At 36.5% G+C, this 17,360-nt stretch overlaps 1 protein-coding gene across 2 annotated transcripts in view; it reads right to left on the bottom strand.

Moving 5' to 3' along the window:
• LOC6044117 (follicle-stimulating hormone receptor) overlaps window positions 1-17,360 on the bottom strand; it is a 322,877-nt gene that overhangs the window by 11,300 nt on the left and 294,217 nt on the right. For both annotated transcript variants that reach the window (XM_038251809.1, XM_038251810.1), the window contains 5 exons: window positions 3,876-3,947; window positions 2,998-3,141; window positions 2,770-2,913; window positions 2,322-2,393; window positions 2,177-2,248 (listed from right to left, as the gene is read on the bottom strand). In XM_038251809.1, the coding sequence (XP_038107737.1) occupies window positions 2,177-2,248; window positions 2,322-2,393; window positions 2,770-2,913; window positions 2,998-3,141; window positions 3,876-3,947 (504 nt within the window). The remainder of the gene's footprint in view (window positions 1-2,176; window positions 2,249-2,321; window positions 2,394-2,769; window positions 2,914-2,997; window positions 3,142-3,875; window positions 3,948-17,360) is intronic.

The raw sequence follows: 17,360 nt of genomic DNA, 5'->3' as shown, positions 1-17,360 counted from the left end.
CCACACGAATCGGGGAAAACCCGGAAGTTTTCCTCAACCCCCCGGGGGAGAGAGCCGAGGGTCGGTGGAAAAACACAAACTTTTAATCGCATTAGATTTTTTTTCCCCCTGTTATGCTCTCGGCAGAAAGCGAGAAACCCATGCAGAAGTATGCCATCATATTGGGTGCCTTAATGCAGGCGCGCTCGATTCCAGCACACTTTTATTGCGCATTTAGCCGTACATGAGAACAGGATACCCCTGGGTTAGGTTAGGGTTTTGTGCCGGCTTTCTGCTGAGAGAAGGAAATGAGGAAAAACTTTGAGTTTTCCCAGTTCTAGGACCAGTGGTTCTCATTTGGTTTTAGGTATGGTTTTGTTAGAAGTAACGATATCGTTGTGGGTTTCTTACATTTAATATTTAAACAAATTGGTAACTAAGATAGCACAACCAATTAAATATGATCAATATCAATAGCTCGATCTGAGAACTTTTTGCGGTTTATGCTATTTGAATTGGAATTGCCGAAGAATTTTTTTTTCGAATTTGATGGTTGATGATGTAGCGGCTTCGGCTGCCGATCCCGATGATGCTATGAGACGCGGGTTCGATTCCCGCCTTATCCACTGAGCTTCTATCGGATGGTGAAGTAAAACGTCGGTCCCGGTTTCTCCTGTCTCGTCAGAGGCGCTGGAGCAGAAATCCCACGTTAGAGGAAGGCCATGCCCCGGGGGGCGTAGTGCCAATAGTTTCGTTTCGGTTGATGAATTCACAAAAAATCTTGCATGAAAAATGTGTGATCATAAATTTGTTTCGTATAAAATCAGGAAGTGGAAGCAATTGAATCCGTATTTTTCTGCGAATTTCACTTTTTACACATTATTTTAGGTAAAACAACACAAAAAGAGGGATTATTCAATCATCAAATGTTCAAAATTCCAACATTTGTCTTTTTCACTGCATAATTTTGCATGAAAGCTCTTATTTCATGAAATTGGTTTCCTAAAACATTTTTATCATCTACGTAAAATTTATTTAAAGCCCCCCATTTAATCCACATAGAGGGAAAATAGAGCCTTTTTTATAGATTAAGAAGTAAATTGGATCGATGTGCATTTTTTTCGAAAATGCGAAATATTTTTTTTAATTATTTACGATTATGGGTTACTGTACCTTAAACAAAATGAACTAGCCAGGACTTCAAATTTCATGTTCGGTATATTTATTATGCAATCAGTTTATTGCGCAAGTTTTCAAAAAACTTTTGTTGGAAAATTGAGTTATTTGTACTTGAAAAAACCTCTTAAAAAAGTGTTTTGACTGTTTTTACGGATTCAAAATTGTAATTCTAATCCTGAGATATTCAACGAAATCCGAAAAAACTCCGTGCATTTTTGTCACTTTACATATGAAAGTAGTTTCATCCTTGTCGTGCTATTTTGTCACTCCCTGAAAATTGATGTTAGTGCGACAACTGGCCAAAGGGATTTCAGGTCAGAACGAGTTTGACGCACGTACAAGTTAGACTACCGTAAACATTTGTAATTATAACTCGGGACTCCAGCAACCAACTTCAACCAAACTTCGGGACAATGCACATAATGGTCAGCCAAACAAAACGTGCTTGTTATTGTTTACATTGTGTGCTTTCGTTTTTGTTTATTCAAGGTCAAACATTGAAACGCGTTTTTCTCGGAACGTCGCAATGGCGGGTGCGACAAGATAGCACGACGACGTCGAGATGAGACAATTTTATCGGGTTGAGCAAAACTTTCTAGAAGAAGAGTTAAAAAGTGAAAAATAAATCAGTAAAATTAATTGAAATTCCATTATAACTTTAGTTCAAAACTGGAATCACTCAACCTTAACCAAATAAGCTCAATTTTTCAAATTTTCAGCGAAAATTCCGGTTGATACGTTCGAAATTAAACACTTTTGTCTTTTTCATATATCCGTATACCACGCTATTGTATACCTTGTTGTTTTTCAAAAATAAAAGATTTCATGACAAAATGGCAGCCTAATTTTCAAACAATAAATATGTAAATTACTGTTTAATTATTCAATATTTATTTTAAATCAATTTTTATTCATTTGATTACTCAACTTTTTCTAAACTTAGTTGAGAACCACTGTTCCTGAACATTCTCACGAGCTACACTCATGTGGGTTCGATAACTGTGAAAACGATACTTACAAAACTTTTAAACGAGTTAAATTGGTTAAAGCACCGGAAGTGATTTCACTTATTTGATTTCTCTTCACTAATCTGCAAATAAAGAAAGGAGGAAATAAGTAAAGATTCATAGCAATGTTATTTTCAGTTGTTTAATAATACTTACAAAATATGAAGATTCTCCAAAAGTGGAAAATCTCCTGCCTTAATAGTAGTTAATAAATTACTTCCTAAATTTCTGAAAAGAAAAACAGAAAAAAAAATCCATTACTCAAAAGTGTCGGGAAGTTATCAGTTTCACAAAAGGCAGAGCCTGACGTGTAATGTGATACTTGGTTTATTGCACTTTATGCTCTAGAAACCATCTTTGCTGGCAGTTTGCCAATTGCGAAACATTTGAGCAGAACAAATAGCAAACAATTTTGCCCTCAATTTGTCATATCAGGCACGTGTTACGTGTGATTGTCGCAGAGGAACAATTTATTCTCGGTGTCGAACTTAAATGTGACATGATGTCGAAAAATGTTAGCATTTACGACAGTTGGAAAGTTTTAATAATACTTAATTTTGATTTTCAACTGATCAAAAATGTCAAATAGTGTCACAATACTCACAAAGCTTCTAGTGATCTCAATCCGATCAACGCCTCCGTCGGGATCCGTTGCAGCAGATTGCCTTCCAGTCTCAAACTCTTCAGATAGTTGAACCCACGAAAGGTTACGTTCTCCACGTCGGCAATCAGATTGCTGTCCAAGTGGCTGGAAAATTGCGGGCCCCAATTAAGGGGGTGTTAGTTAGAGGGGTCAACATTTGAAAGCCTTAAGGTTAGTGGGTTTACTCACAGGGCGGCGAGGGTGCGAATCCGGCGCAGGGCATCGGATGGGATTCGCGTGAGGGCGCAATTTTGCAGCACCAGCTTTTTGAGGCTCGACAGCCCGTAGAAGGCTTCGCTGTCGATTTGTTCGATCTGGTTGTTGGAGAGGATGCTGCACAGGAAGAGAAATAAGAGAAGTTTTAATGAAATCATTCTCAAATATTATTTAACAAACATGAAATTATTTATGTTCGAAATCGCGCTACATTTTACATTTCAAGTGATCCTTTAAAAACTTGCAATTAATTTCCTCATTACTCAAAAGCCTTGCCTTGATTTCCTGGCTTAACACAATTTTTGCCACAACCTTCAATGTAAAAGTTTAATTAGAAAAATACTTCCAACGATCCAAACCACAACCCTTCTTCTGTGCTTTCCCCCTCCACGCAACAGTTTTCATAACCTAAATTCTTCGCTACAAGATCTTATTTTGCTTCAGCTTTTCCTCCCCTCCTCCCCACCAAGTTGCGGTTAGTCCATCGTGATGCTCGAGCGATAAAGTTTTTTCCACCCACGCAGCAGCAGTCGGCCAGCCTGATGAAAAGATAGTTTGTTTTTTCCTGTCGGATGCCAGAGCCAACCATCGACGGATATTTGCAAAATCACATTTTCCTGGATCGAGCCGGGCAGCAAAAAAGTTTTAATTGCTAAAACATAAAAAAATATATTTTCCTCCTAACTATCTGCAAAGATTTTCCCGCTGCCATGCCAGAGAGCGAAATTAATCTCCAGATGCCGTCGGCAAAATGAAAGAGTTGATTAATTGATGGCGGAAATTTGTCACTAGTTTTGTCCCCGCTTGGAAATGGTCTATCTACAAGACCAGAGTTTGTTATTTATACTTACAGCTCCTCCAGATTTGGTAGCGTGTCGAACGATTTATTTGGTAAACTAGAGATGTTGTTGCTGCTGATGTCACTGTTGGGGAAAAAGAGAAAAAAACGGAAACGTTTAGTTTTTGGAATCATTTGGGATGGGCTGGTGGAAAAAGGTTTTGGGTCAATTTTTCATCATCATAAAAAATGTCTCCTGCTTGGCGCGTAAATGGGATGACTGAAAATCACCACGAAATGAGGGATCACTTCAGGGGGAGTCCACTCACATGAGGGAAATGTGTTTAATCATCATTTGTGTGGAAATTGGATGCGGATTATTGGGATTATATTACATATTTACGCGATTCATTAATTTATCATATCGATTTGGAAAAAAGAAGGCCTGTTTTAACACTTCGGGACAAATAAACTATCAAATTGATATAACTGATCATTTTTGCCTTCTTCACTGATAGATATGTACATGAATCTATCAATTTTCAGCTAGTTTTCAAAATAAAAATCCTATGAAATGTCTGGATAGAACTGAATATCCGACTTGCTGAATTTATTATCTAAAATTTGTTCCAGAAAACAAACCGCAATTTTATTTATTTGACAAACTTTTTTAAAATTTAATCAATTTTTTTTTCTATCAACAAATATTTATTCATATTATTCTGATCAAGGGGAAACTATATTTTAACTCAAGCTTTTTGGCATTGGATTTTTTGGTTGATTTTGATAAATAATGATTTTCTCAACTCTTGTGAACTAGCTTTTAAAGATTAGGTATGATATTTACCTAGAAAATGTTCATATCAATAATTGGAATCAAATTTAGAAAATTTAAACAAGCGTATGATTTATGAATTTTTTTTAACCTTTTTGCCTTTCTTACCAAATAAATGTTTAAGGTTTGCTTTTTGAAAAAACGCTTTTCTTAGAAATCTTTAAAAAATCGTGCACGGCGGGGAATCGTCCCAGAAAAAATCCTATTACTAAATTGAAGGTTTAGATGCGCTCTTTCGATTGAATTTTGGCCCGAAATCCGGAACTCAAAGCCACATTTTTAAGAGCTCTTTTTCTGAAATAATTGTGCGATGTCTGTATCCGCTCTTAAAAATTTTGTGTTTTCCATCATTCGAAAACCACTCGTAGAACCCAAAATTTTTATATTTCAGATTTGTAGACGTGGGGTTGGAGACGAACATTTTATATTTCGATTCACAATTTTCGACCGGTAAATGTGGTCAAAGACTTTTTTAGATGTATTTTTTGGACTATTTTACAGATAACACTATTAAATTAAAATTCAGTTTCAAACAAAAAGCCATTCGAAAACATGCGCCATAAACTGCTTGGGCCCAAAATTTTAAGCTTTTCCAAAATTTATTTCCAGAGATATAGCCATATTTGTGTTTAACGTCTTATTTTTAACCCTTTTTTCCTATTAAATTGTTGGTTTTATACAGAATCATATACTGGACATCAAATTCGAAGTCCCGGTTCGTTCTTGCTAGAAAGATTGACAAGTCGTCACCGCCAGCACATTTACGCTTGGGCGTGAAAGTGTGCTTTCTAGCTTTTCATAATAGATCGACAAAGTGCAATATCGATACATATTTTTTCAAGTTAATCATAGACTAACATTAAAGACTGAGTACCCTTTTTCTAATAATGTCAATCCAACAAGTTTTTCTTAATTAAATATAATTATCTTGCGACCCATAATGTTCCTCAGAAATTTAAAAAAAAGGCATTCGAGGTTTAGTAAGGTGAAAAGATTCGAAGCTTTAGGTCAAATTCTCACTGAGTGGTATCATTATGTTTCTGCAAAATTAATTTCGCCAATATATTTTGCGGAGCGTGGGTCTCGTGGCGCAGGGGTAGCGGCTTCGGCTGCCGATCCCGATGAAGCTATGAGACGCGGGTTCGATTCCCGCCTTATCCACTGAGCTTCTATCGGATGGTGAAGTAAAACGTCGGTCCCGGTTTCTCCTGTCTCGTCAGAGGCGCTGGAGCAGAAATCCCACGTTAGAGGAAGGCCATGCCCCGGGGGGCGTAGTGCCAATAGTTTCGTTTTTTATATTTTGCGGAGATTCATCATGTTGTAAGAAAGGCTCTATTTCACCTCTGGTGATATTAAATCGGTTTTTTTTAATATTAAGGTATAAACTTGTTAATAATATACTTATGTCACTTGACTTAGGCCTAATCCGGCTAAGGCAGTGTTGTTAATCGTTTTTATACCATTCTGCTACATGTTAGTACAATTTAAAACCATGACCAGTAATGTTTCGGGGTTAAAACATTAAAACTTTGATCTGTTCCTACGTAATTTACATGCGATTTCTCCTTAATTTTTACTCAAAATACTAAAACTGATCGTATTCGAAATTTCTGCCGGCAAATATTTTGAAACTCGGCCCAGAGGTGCAGAATGGTCCCAGGAACCATGTCCAATCATTGGTTTGGGTGGAAATTTTTTTTTTTCATAATAACCGTCTGTGGGGACCCGTGTCTAGATAATCCGATTGTGATGGGACAAACAATTTAAACATTATAATTGTTTCACAAGAAAGAAAAAGCTATTTCATCTCAAAATCGGAGAGAATGCATATTAAAACATAGTCAGAAAAAAATATTCCTGTAATTTTACATTATTTATCATGCATCAAAAGATAAAAAGTACAGTATGTAAAAAAAAGTATTTACACCCCTTGGGCACTATGCACATTTTGTGATGGAACATGTAAACAATTTAAAGTTTGACAGAAACCTAGTAATACGTTTTGTATGTATGTATGTATTTGAACCCCCGCCTTGGCAGGACTTGGCCATGACCACAGTATATTTCAACTGAGACGGTTCGGTTAGTAACCACCATATATCTCAAGAACCTTTGAAGCGTATACCTCTCTCTGACTAACGATTTCTTCTGAAATTGTACGGACAAAGATCGGTAATGCAGATGACTCGGGCCAGGCAATCCACGACTCCCTCGTCCAGTTCATGAGTATATGAGATGGCCCTGGGCTGTTTTGAGACGGTGTTAGTAGTTATATAATGGATTGATATGTTATACCTTGTGACATTATTTCGCCACTACGGATCAATTCAGTTCTAGAGCATTAACTCCATGATGGCCGACTGGTTAGCGTCCCAGACCATCAAATCAAAGGGTGTGAATTCGAATCCCACTCACCTAAAGGTTTTTTGTTCATATTTAAAGTTCAATTCCTGATTCCAAATTTCAAAAGAACCGACCGGGATTTGATCCCTGAACCTTCTGCATTCGAGGCAGAAGCCGCAACCATTAAGCCACGGAGCCGGAGAAACCTAGTAATACGTTTTGTTCAGAAACTCATGCCGATCATTTTGCTACAAAAATCTCATGAAAAGATGATTTCTATAAAAAGTTATATAAGGGTAATTCTCCACCAACTCACACGAAATCGGAAAAAGTGCCCCGACCCCTCTTCGATTTGCATGAGACTTTGCTCTAAGGGGTTATTTTGATCCCTGATCACGAATCCGTGGTCCACTTTTCGATATCTCGTGACGGTGGGGCGGTACGACATTTTTCTGGTTTTTTACTAAGATACGTTTTTTTGTGATTTGTAGCTCGCAACCGTGAAGAGATAGAAATTTGGTGTCGAAGGGACTTTTGTGTAAAATTAGACGCCCGATTTGATGGCGTACTCAAAATTCCGAAAAACGTATTTTTCATCAAAAAAAGTTAAAAAATAGTTTCAAAGTCGCTGCCATTTCCCGTTACTCAACTGTCAAAAATCGTGAGACATGTCATTGTATGGGAAATTTAATGTACTTTTCGAATCTGAAATAACCCAGAAGGGTCATTTTATCATTTAGCACAAAATTTTCCATTTTAAAATAACGTGATTTTCTAACTTTGCAGGGTTACATTTTAGAGTGTAACAATGTTCTACAAAGTTGTAGAACTGACAAAAACAAAAATTTTGATATATAGACATAAGGGCATGTATTCTTCACGAGTTATCAGAATTTCACAAAAAAGTTTTTTGAAAAAGTGATGATTTAGACCATTTTGACCAGTTTTTCGAATTTTTAACCCCAAAAACTCAATCGTGTGCTTTTGAAAGTATTTTTTTTTAATGTTCAGCAAATTTTGCATAAGAATGACCCCTTGGACGATTGTTGTGACTCGTGAAGAATATATGCAAACCCCTTATGTCTATATATCGAAATTTTTGTTTTTGAATGTTCTACATTTTTGTAAAACATTGTTACACTCTAAAATTTAACCCTGCAAAGTTAGAAAAAACACGTTATTTTAAAATGAAAATTTTTGTTCTAAATGATAAAAAGATCCTTCGGGGTATTTAAGATTCGAAAAGTACATTGAATTTCCCATAAAATGACATGTCTCACGATTTTTGACAGTTGAGTAACTGGAAATGGCAGCGATTTTAAAACTATTTTTAACTTTTTTTTGATGAAAAATACGTTTTTTCGGAATTTTGAGTACGCCATTAAATCGGCGTCTAATTTTACACAAAATTTCTATCTCTTCACGGCTGCGAGCTACAAATCACAAAAAAACGTGTCTAAGTAAAAAACCAGAAAAATAAAAGGGGTCGTACCGCCCCATCGTCACGAAATAACAAAAAAATGAACCTCGGATTCGTGACCAGGGACCAAAATAACCCTTTAGAGCAAAGTTTCACGCAAATCGAAGAGGGGTCGGGGCAACTGCTGTGTGAGTTGGCGGAGAATGACCCATAACAAATACTATTACAAAAATAAAAAGGTGCAAAAAAAGTTTGTACACCTTTTGAAAAAAAAACATAAATAAAGTTATTTGTTGACTGATTAAAAAAATAATTTGGATTGAATTCAAAGTTTAGAAACTATTTAGGACAAAAGTTTATATGATTCTGGATATTTTTTTTAAAACTTATCTTAACTTAATTTTGCAAACTTTTAATTTAACTAAATGACAATATATTACCATAGAATTGCTAAATAAACATTTTGGAGTGGGTATAACACCATTGTTAGGCTCTTTGTATCGATAGAATAGATTTTTCGTTGGAATTTCGTACCAACCCGGAATTACGTCGTCGGAAAATCCGCCAGCATCCGAACCGGTCCACGATTCACAAGTCAACCTATGTGGCATCAGAAAGGGCATAAAATTTTCGGTCTTTTGATACCCAAACATCTAGGTTTTATATAAAGTTTTTAAATGCTTGTTTTTAAATACCTGAGCAAAAAGTAAGATTGATCCACGAGAACAAAAATTACGAAATTCCATACATTTTTGGCAGGTTGCTCAAATGAAACCATAACAACATTTTCCCTCAAAACTAAACTGTGAAGTTTTATGCCAATAATATGCGCATTTTGCACTTTACTAGAGTGTTGCGCAATTATTGCGCCTTGCAGCAATTTCTAGAGTTTTGTGTCAATCGTGCTAGGCATGGATTTTTTCATCACACTGCTTTGCAGGACTGAGAACTGTCAACTTTGCGCACTTTGCACCTCAGTAGAGTGCTGCGGGAAAATTTTCATCACAGTTGGCAAACTGATTTTCCATCACACCAAAAAAAAACAAGTGTAATGCATCGACTTCTGACCACAATCTAGTCACCAAGCTGTGGTAGCCGAGGCAGTTAAGTCATTGAGATGGTTTGTTAAAGGTTCCTGGTTCGATTCTTGTTGCGAATATTTTTAGTTTTTTGACGCGTTAATTTTTAAGAGCTCGAGGGCATAATTCTTTCGCCCATCTCGAGCTGTGTAAGCAAAGTCCGTAAGCGGTACCATTCAAACCTCTTCGGCGGCAAAGTTACGGCAGTGGATCGCTCGACACACTTGCTCATCAATAGTGTGTGTGTGTCCCATTTCCCCACCTAACAGATGAAGCCTTTGTGATTCTATTAATAGAGTCGCATGTCCGCAATAGATCTAATTCCTGGTCGCAGTGGATAGTGGCACCAAACAAAAAAAAAACAGTACCACAGACACTGTCTGGTGGAGGTACCATGGATTGGCTTATAATTTAATAGAATTCTGGCTGAACCGGAAAGAAAATATTCAAAAAAAACTTAATTAGAAAAGACTACATGTCATTGGTACATCGGGCATGGCATTGGTACATCGGACAAGCTCCAGGGTAGCGAAGGGTATCGCCCTCTCCATCGGCGAAACTCCGAGGATCAGTCCATCTTGTATTGATCTGCATGGCTGGCAGAATCTCGGGCAGCTTTTCCACCGCTGTCTGTCGCATCCCCATATGAGGACCGTAAAGGACGATAACCCCAGGCCACTAGCCTTAATAGCCATGAAGGGCCCCTCTCGGCAGCGCAGGATCAGCGGGTTGAAGACACCTGTCCGAAACGTAGCCAGCAACGCCCGCTGGTTGTCCACCATCCGTCCGGCAAAAGCCAAAGATCCTTCGTTAGCCAAGATGCCTCCGCAAAACCATCCCGACACCATCCGAGACCACGATTCCGGAACAAGCCGTCGTCTCTTGAATCACTTAGCCGGTCCGTAAAACTTTCTCTGGGCTGGACGAGTTTCTGAACTTCCAAAAATAAATAAATAACATAAACAGCCTGCCATAGCAACGGATATCTTCGTCATCACTGTGAAGAAAAATCACTGTGATGAAAAAATACTGTGATGAAAATAATTGCGCAAGACTCTAGTAAAGTGCAAAATGCGCAATATTTTCATCACAGTATTTTTTCATCACAGTGATTTTTCTTCACAGTGATGACGAAGATATGCGTTGCTATGGCAGGCTGTTTATGTTTATTTATTTATTTTTGGAAATTCAGAACTATTGGCTCGTCAAGCCAAGAGAAAGTTTTACGGACTGGCAAAGTGATTCAAGGGACGAAGGCTTGTTCCGGAATCGTGGTCTCCGGTGATTTAAGATGGATCTTTGACTTATTGCCGGACGGATGGTGGACAACCAGCGTGCGTTGCAGGCTACGTTGCGGACAGGCGTCTTCAGTACCCGATGATCCTGCGATGCCCAGAGGGGCCCCTTCATGGCGATGAAGGCCAGTGGCATGAGGGTTATCGTCCTCTACGGTCCTCATATGGGGAGGCGACAGACAGTGGCGGAGGGAAGCTGCCCGGGATTCACGCTACCGATCAATACGATTAATACGAGATGGACGAATGCTCGGAGTTTCGTCGATGGAGGATTCAAGAAATGATTTGTTACCCTTCGCTACCCTGGAGCTTGTCGGATGTACCAATGCCATTTAATACATGTAATCTTTTCTAATAAAGTCTTTTAAAAAATATGTTCTTTCGGTTCTAGCACTAATAGGGTAATAACTGTTTTTACTGAAAAATGTAAAGGCTTCTTTCGTCTACGAAGTATTGATTTTAGCCAGAACTCTGTTAAATTTATAGCCAATACATGGTACCGTTTACGGACTCAGCGAACACATCTCGAGGTGGCCGATAGAATTATGCCCTCGAGCTCATTAGGAAAAAAAATAGCCTGTAAAAAAAACTCACAAGTTCCAACTACGAGAATCGAGCCAGGAACCTTTAACAGACCATCTCAATGACTTACTGCCTCGGCTATCACAGCTTGGTGACTAGATTACGGTTAGAAGGCGATGCATTACAGTTTTGATAGTGTGATGGAAAATCAGTTTGCCAACTGTGATGAAAATTTTCCCGCAGCACTCTACTGAGGTGCAAAGTGCGCAAAGTTGACAGTTCTCAGTCCTGCAAAGCAGTGTGATGAAAAAATCTAGGTCTAGCACGATTGACACAAAACTCTAGAAATTGCTGCAAGGCGCAATAAATGGGATCAGAATTCCTATATTTCACCAATTTTTAAAATATTCTGTAACAGTACAAACAGCATCAGATACAATAAATATGTCCAAGTCGGCCACCTAGTTTTCTCCATTCCATCCAAGGACCTCCTTTTTGGCCATCAGCAGCGCATGCTAAGCGGTCCCACAATTCGTCCTGACATCCTTCCCCTCCCTTTCTTCCCCTGTGGTGACAGTACCATGCTACCAGGCTGCGGTTTTCCAGTAACAAAAACAAAAAAAAACAACGGAAGCACGCTCGCCACCACGGAGAGGAAAACGATCAAAAATTAATCTAATCGTGATGAGAATTTTATGTCCCTTGAAATGGTGATAAGGAGATGGGGGGAAAAACGTGGAAAAGCATCACGCTGAATCACCAATGTGATGCTCGGAAATGGGGAAAAAGTGAAGAAAATTGTTTGTGAAACTAACAGTGTAACTTAATTTGGGCATGAAAGGAGCTGAAAATTTAATAGCAAAAATCAGAACGCATGAAGTAAAAAAGCGAGGAAATCCTAGATTTCCGGAGGACATAACAAAAGAAAAAAATGAGAACCAAAAGAGGGGGCAATTCGACCTCGTTCTTTGTTTTTTTCCCGAGAGAGAAAGAGAAAAGTGCACAGTGACACTGATACCTACAACCACCCAGAGTCTGTGTTAGTTGCACCGGAACGAATGCCTTACTGATTTTCTTTAATTTTTTTTCTCCGTCCAGCAGCCACGAATTCATTTTCAATTATCCTCTGTTTGCTTTCGTGCCATTATTATCACGACGGATATATCTTTCAGCTCTTCTCGCTGTCATCGTGCCAAGTTATGGACAAAAACGGAATGGTTTGAGGATGTGAGGGATGGCCAGTACTATGATATCGTGGGAAATTGCAACAAACTGAATCTTTTTTCACTTAGTCACTCAGGGAAAGAAAAAGAAATGGGATACCTATTCTTTGAGTCACTTTGTTTCCGGGGAAGAACAGGATATTAATATAGGATAAGTATGAAAATGAAACGTGTTCATCAACTTATTGAAGTACATTTGTGTTACAGTCAAGTTACCGAAAGAAATAAAAAAAAAAATAATTTTAAGATTTTAATTTTAAATTTTTTTTTTGAAATTTAAAATTTTGATTTAAAAATTTTAATTTATGTAATGAATTGCAAACAGTGTTGTGAAAATATAAAATTTGTGCACCCAAAGTTAAAGAACGAGGGGATAGTCCTCACGAAAAGAAACGTGAGGAAAGTGCTATATTGCGAGAGCATAATCCTCTCGCGTGTTCATACGTTCATTGGAACAGTTCATCCTATGAGTGGCTTATATGGACAAACGACCGCCACATAGTCAGCGAACCATGGTGGCCCATACGGCAAAGGCACGGTTTAATATGCCGAAGGTCTTGGGTTCGAGTCTCGGTGTCGGTACTTTTTTTTTTTTTGATAGATGAACTTTTTTGGAAAATGAACCATGAGTAAAGTACTCTCGTTAATTTCGGGATTTATCCTCTCCGTCCGCACACAGTACCATTTTACTACTGAATCGTGCTCTTTATCCTCTCGTATGCCGATTTAGTTTTTAGTTTTTAGTTTTTAGTTTTTAGTTTTTAGTTTTTAGTTTTTAGTTTTTAGTTTTTAGTTTTTAGTTTTTAGTTTTTAGTTTTTAGTTTTTAGTTTTTAGTTTTTAGTTTTTAGTTTTTAGTTTTTAGTTTTTAGTTTTTAGTTTTTAGTTTTGGGAGAATTTGAACGGTGTGCGTCGCGGTCATCACGCAGGATTTTCGTTGCCGTTTCCGTCTTTGTTGTCCCCCCGATTGTGTGTGTATTTCGATCCGGGCGGTTTCGGGATGTTTGACAGTTGAGTTGGAGAATTAGAACGGTGTGCGTCGCGGTCCTCACGCAGGATTTTCGTTGCCGTTTCCGTCTTTGTTGTCCCCCTGATTGTGTGTGTATTTCGATCCGGGCGGTTTCGCGTTTTCGCATTTTAGTTGGTTTTATCTTTCCACAGCCGGCTGTCTAAGATTAAATCATTTATGCTAAACTCAACACCAAATAACCGGGAATAGTCTCATCCGCATACTCCGACTGATTGCCTTGAGAATGCATAATACATCACACCATTAAACAAAATTTATTGATTATTGGGTCGCATCATCATCCTCTATGTTGAATCCTGGCCATTACCTTTACCCACTAACAAAATCCCAAGTAGAAGTAGTTTTCCGGCACACGCGGGGGTGTGGATATCGTATAGAACCCACCCTTGGTAGCAGCCTGTGCTAACTAACATTCCCGTCCCATTCCCTCGAGATCTACAAACTGACATGGCGGGCGCCGTTGGTGGCCAACGACTGTTTCCTATTCGCACCGGCTCTAGTTTTGATGATTGTGATGTTTTATCTTTTCAGCGCATTCATGCATGCTGTTGATAAGGGAAACATCATTTGATCGTTGAAGCGTGTGACCGGTTGTGCTAATGGGATATTATGGTCCTGTTCAGCAACGGAGAAGGACAACCATGGGTGGTCTCTCATGCTCATGCTCATGCTCATGCTCATGCTCATGCTCATGCTCATGCTCATGCTTTAGTTTTTAGTTTTTAGTTTTTAGTTTTTAGTTTTTAGTTTTTAGTTTTTAGTTTTTAGTTTTTAGTTTTTAGTTTTTAGTTTTTAGTTTTTAGTTTTTAGTTTTTAGTTTTTAGTTTTTAGTTTTTAGTTTTTAGTTTTTAGTTTTTAGTTTTTAGTTTTTAGTTTTTAGTTTTTAGTTTTAGTTTTTAGTTTTTAGTTTTTAGTTTTTAGTTTTTAGTTTTTAGTTTTTAGTTTTTAGTTTTTAGTTTTTAGTTTTTAGTTTTTAGTTTTTAGTTTTTAGTTTTTAGTTTTTAGTTTTTAGTTTTTAGTTTTTAGTTTTTAGTTTTTAGTTTTTAGTTTTTAGTTTTAGTTTTTAGTTTTTAGTTTTTAGTTTTTAGTTTTTAGTTTTTAGTTTTTAGTTTTTAGTTTTTAGTTTTTAGTTTTTAGTTTTTAGTTTTTAGTTTTTAGTTTTTAGTTTTTAGTTTTTAGTTTTTAGTTTTTAGTTTTTAGTTTTGAGTTTTGAGTTTTTAGTTTTTAGTTTTTAGTTTTTAGTTTTTAGTTTTTAGTTTTTAGTTTTTAGTTTTTAGTTTTTAGTTTTTAGTTTTTAGTTTTTAGTTTTTAGTTTTTAGTTTTTAGTTTTTAGTTTTTAGTTTTTAGTTTTTAGTTTTTAGTTTTTAGTTTTTAGTTTTTAGTTTTTAGTTTTTAGTTTTTAGTTTTTAGTTTTTAGTTTTTAGTTTTTAGTTTTTAGTTTTTAGTTTTTAGTTTTTAGTTTTTAGTTTTTAGTTTTTAGTTTTTAGTTTTAGTTTTTAGTTTTTAGTTTTTAGTTTTTAGTTTTTAGTTTTTAGTTTTTAGTTTTTAATTTTTAGTTTTTAGTTTTTAGTTTTTAGTTTTTAGTTTTTAGTTTTTAGTTTTTAGTTTTTAGTTTTAGTTTTAGTTTTTAGTTTTTAGTTTTTAGTTTTTAGTTTTTAGTTTTTAGTTTTTAGTTTTTAGTTTTTAGTTTTTAGTTTTTAGTTTTTAGTTTTTAGTTTTTAGTTTTTAGTTTTTAGTTTTTAGTTTTTAGTTTTTAGTTTTTAGTTTTTAGTTTTTAGTTTTTAGTTTTTAGTTATAACTTGATAAAAAACTAGTTTAAATTATTTTAAAAATCTCAAAATTATTTATAAATAATATTTACTGTAAATTGACAAAAAAAAATCACAGAATTGCAAAAATCATGGCACTGTCCGGAAAAATTGGACGCCTTACGGAGACTTGCAAGAACAAAACCATGATTCATTATGGCTCTTTAGGCCATTCGAAAGGCTCTCGCAAGATTTTAGCAAATATGAAGAAAGTTTCCGAATAGAATTGCGCAAAAGACAGACATTCAAGTCAACTCTAAACATTTTATCAAATCAAATCGATTGAGTCTGTGTGTTTATTTTTTCCACCAATTTCCCAAAGACAATAAATAATACTCGCCGAAATATGACTCCTTCGGGGATACGAATCGGCCCCTCCAATATCGACGTCGAAATTTTGTTATCTTTGGAGCTGTTTTATCCAAAGCTTTTTTTCTACTCGTAGAGTTCTCCCTTCGGATCCGATTACCAAAAAGCTCCATTTGTGTAATCCAATGTTTGCGCGTCAGAGTCCGCTCTATTGATCCTGAAAGGATCCAAATCGTCTCAAGCAAACACCTCGCACTGCCACGAAAGAAAAAAAAAACAAGTGCGGTGGGTTGTCTGATGGGCAGAACGGGTCAACTCATAACCGTATTCGTACACTGATAAAGTACACACGGGGAGGGGTTCCAATATCTGTTGCAGCTGTCTGCGGGCGAGCAATCCTTGATGGTGTCTGGAAGCAGTTTAGCCCAATCTAAGCAAGCTGGCTGCCAAGCCAGACGAAATAAGAACAATCCCACCCCTGTTTCAAGAGCTTCACTCGTCTGATAAGTTATCCTTCTTCCCATCCCGCCATTTCGAGAGCCCGAAAAAAATAATCTTAAACCTTCGTCAGCTTTTACGCCACAATCTCGTCAAAATATAAAGTTCAAGCTGCACACAGCCACCGGTGACGTAAAAGCAAAATCTTTCCCGGGAACTACTTTTGGGAAACTTGCGAGACACTACACTTGAAGGTCGGGGTTTGTGGGGGTGAAGTTTACTACACGTGAACGTCGTCGTCAGTTTGTATTTGCCGGCTCATCGAGGGTCAAGATTAGTGAAGCGAACGTTTTGGCAGTATTCAGGCTCCAGAAAGGGTGATGATATGGCTCGAAAAGCGTTCAATAACTTAGCTAAGGAGTTCTTGTTTGGAGCTGCAAAATGTCCTAGTCCTAGTATGTTTTAGTAAAAATTATAATGAATTACCAATAATTTTGTATCTATCTATCTTCTGCAGTTTTGCAAGGTTATTCACGAGTAAATAAATAAAGACGCTATAATCTTTTTTGAGTTTATCAATCCTTTCAAAAACATCATGAAGCGAAAATTAAACTTTAAACACAAAAACCTGTACAATTACAAGCAATCTATCAACATCTCAACTATCAATCTAGAAAAAAGGGGGAATTTGTATGGAAATTTCCCCCTTTTCTCGAGATTGGGTGTTAAAAAATACAATTTTAACGAGCATTCTTAAGTTTTGTATGAAATGAGACACTTTTCCAAATTTTATTTTTTTTCGAACTTTAGGAAAAAATCAAGTTGAAAACTATTTTTCTCCGATTCGAAGATATTTTTTCGAAATTTTGACGGTAGCATAACAGCAGTATTTTTGTTCAGCTAAAACTTTTGATTAAAGTATCCATTTTTCTTTGTTGACGAACCCAAAAAAACTGCATAAAATGTTTGACCATTGAATCTGGTTTTTATTTCGAAATCAATAAACTTTAAAAGAAATCAAATACCTACATTTATCTTTAAACTTTTGTTATCATTTACATACATAAGTTAATCTTTAAATATTTATTTATTTATGAAATCTTTATCAAGATTAAACTTGCATTTTAAAAATGCCTTTCAAAATCCGTTTTTTTTTTTTTTTTTTTTTTTTTTCGCAGATAGATAGATAAAGTCAAAAACATTCTTACGTAGGCGTAAACAAATAAAAAATAGAAAAGATTTTCTACTCTATAGTATT

The sequence above is a fragment of the Culex quinquefasciatus genome, chromosome 2, assembly GCF_015732765.1.
Source record: "Culex quinquefasciatus strain JHB chromosome 2, VPISU_Cqui_1.0_pri_paternal, whole genome shotgun sequence".
In the NCBI taxonomy this organism is placed as follows: Eukaryota; Metazoa; Arthropoda; class Insecta; order Diptera; family Culicidae; genus Culex; species Culex quinquefasciatus.
The sequence above is the reverse complement of the archived record's forward strand: the minus strand, read 5'-3'. Positions and strand labels throughout refer to the sequence as shown.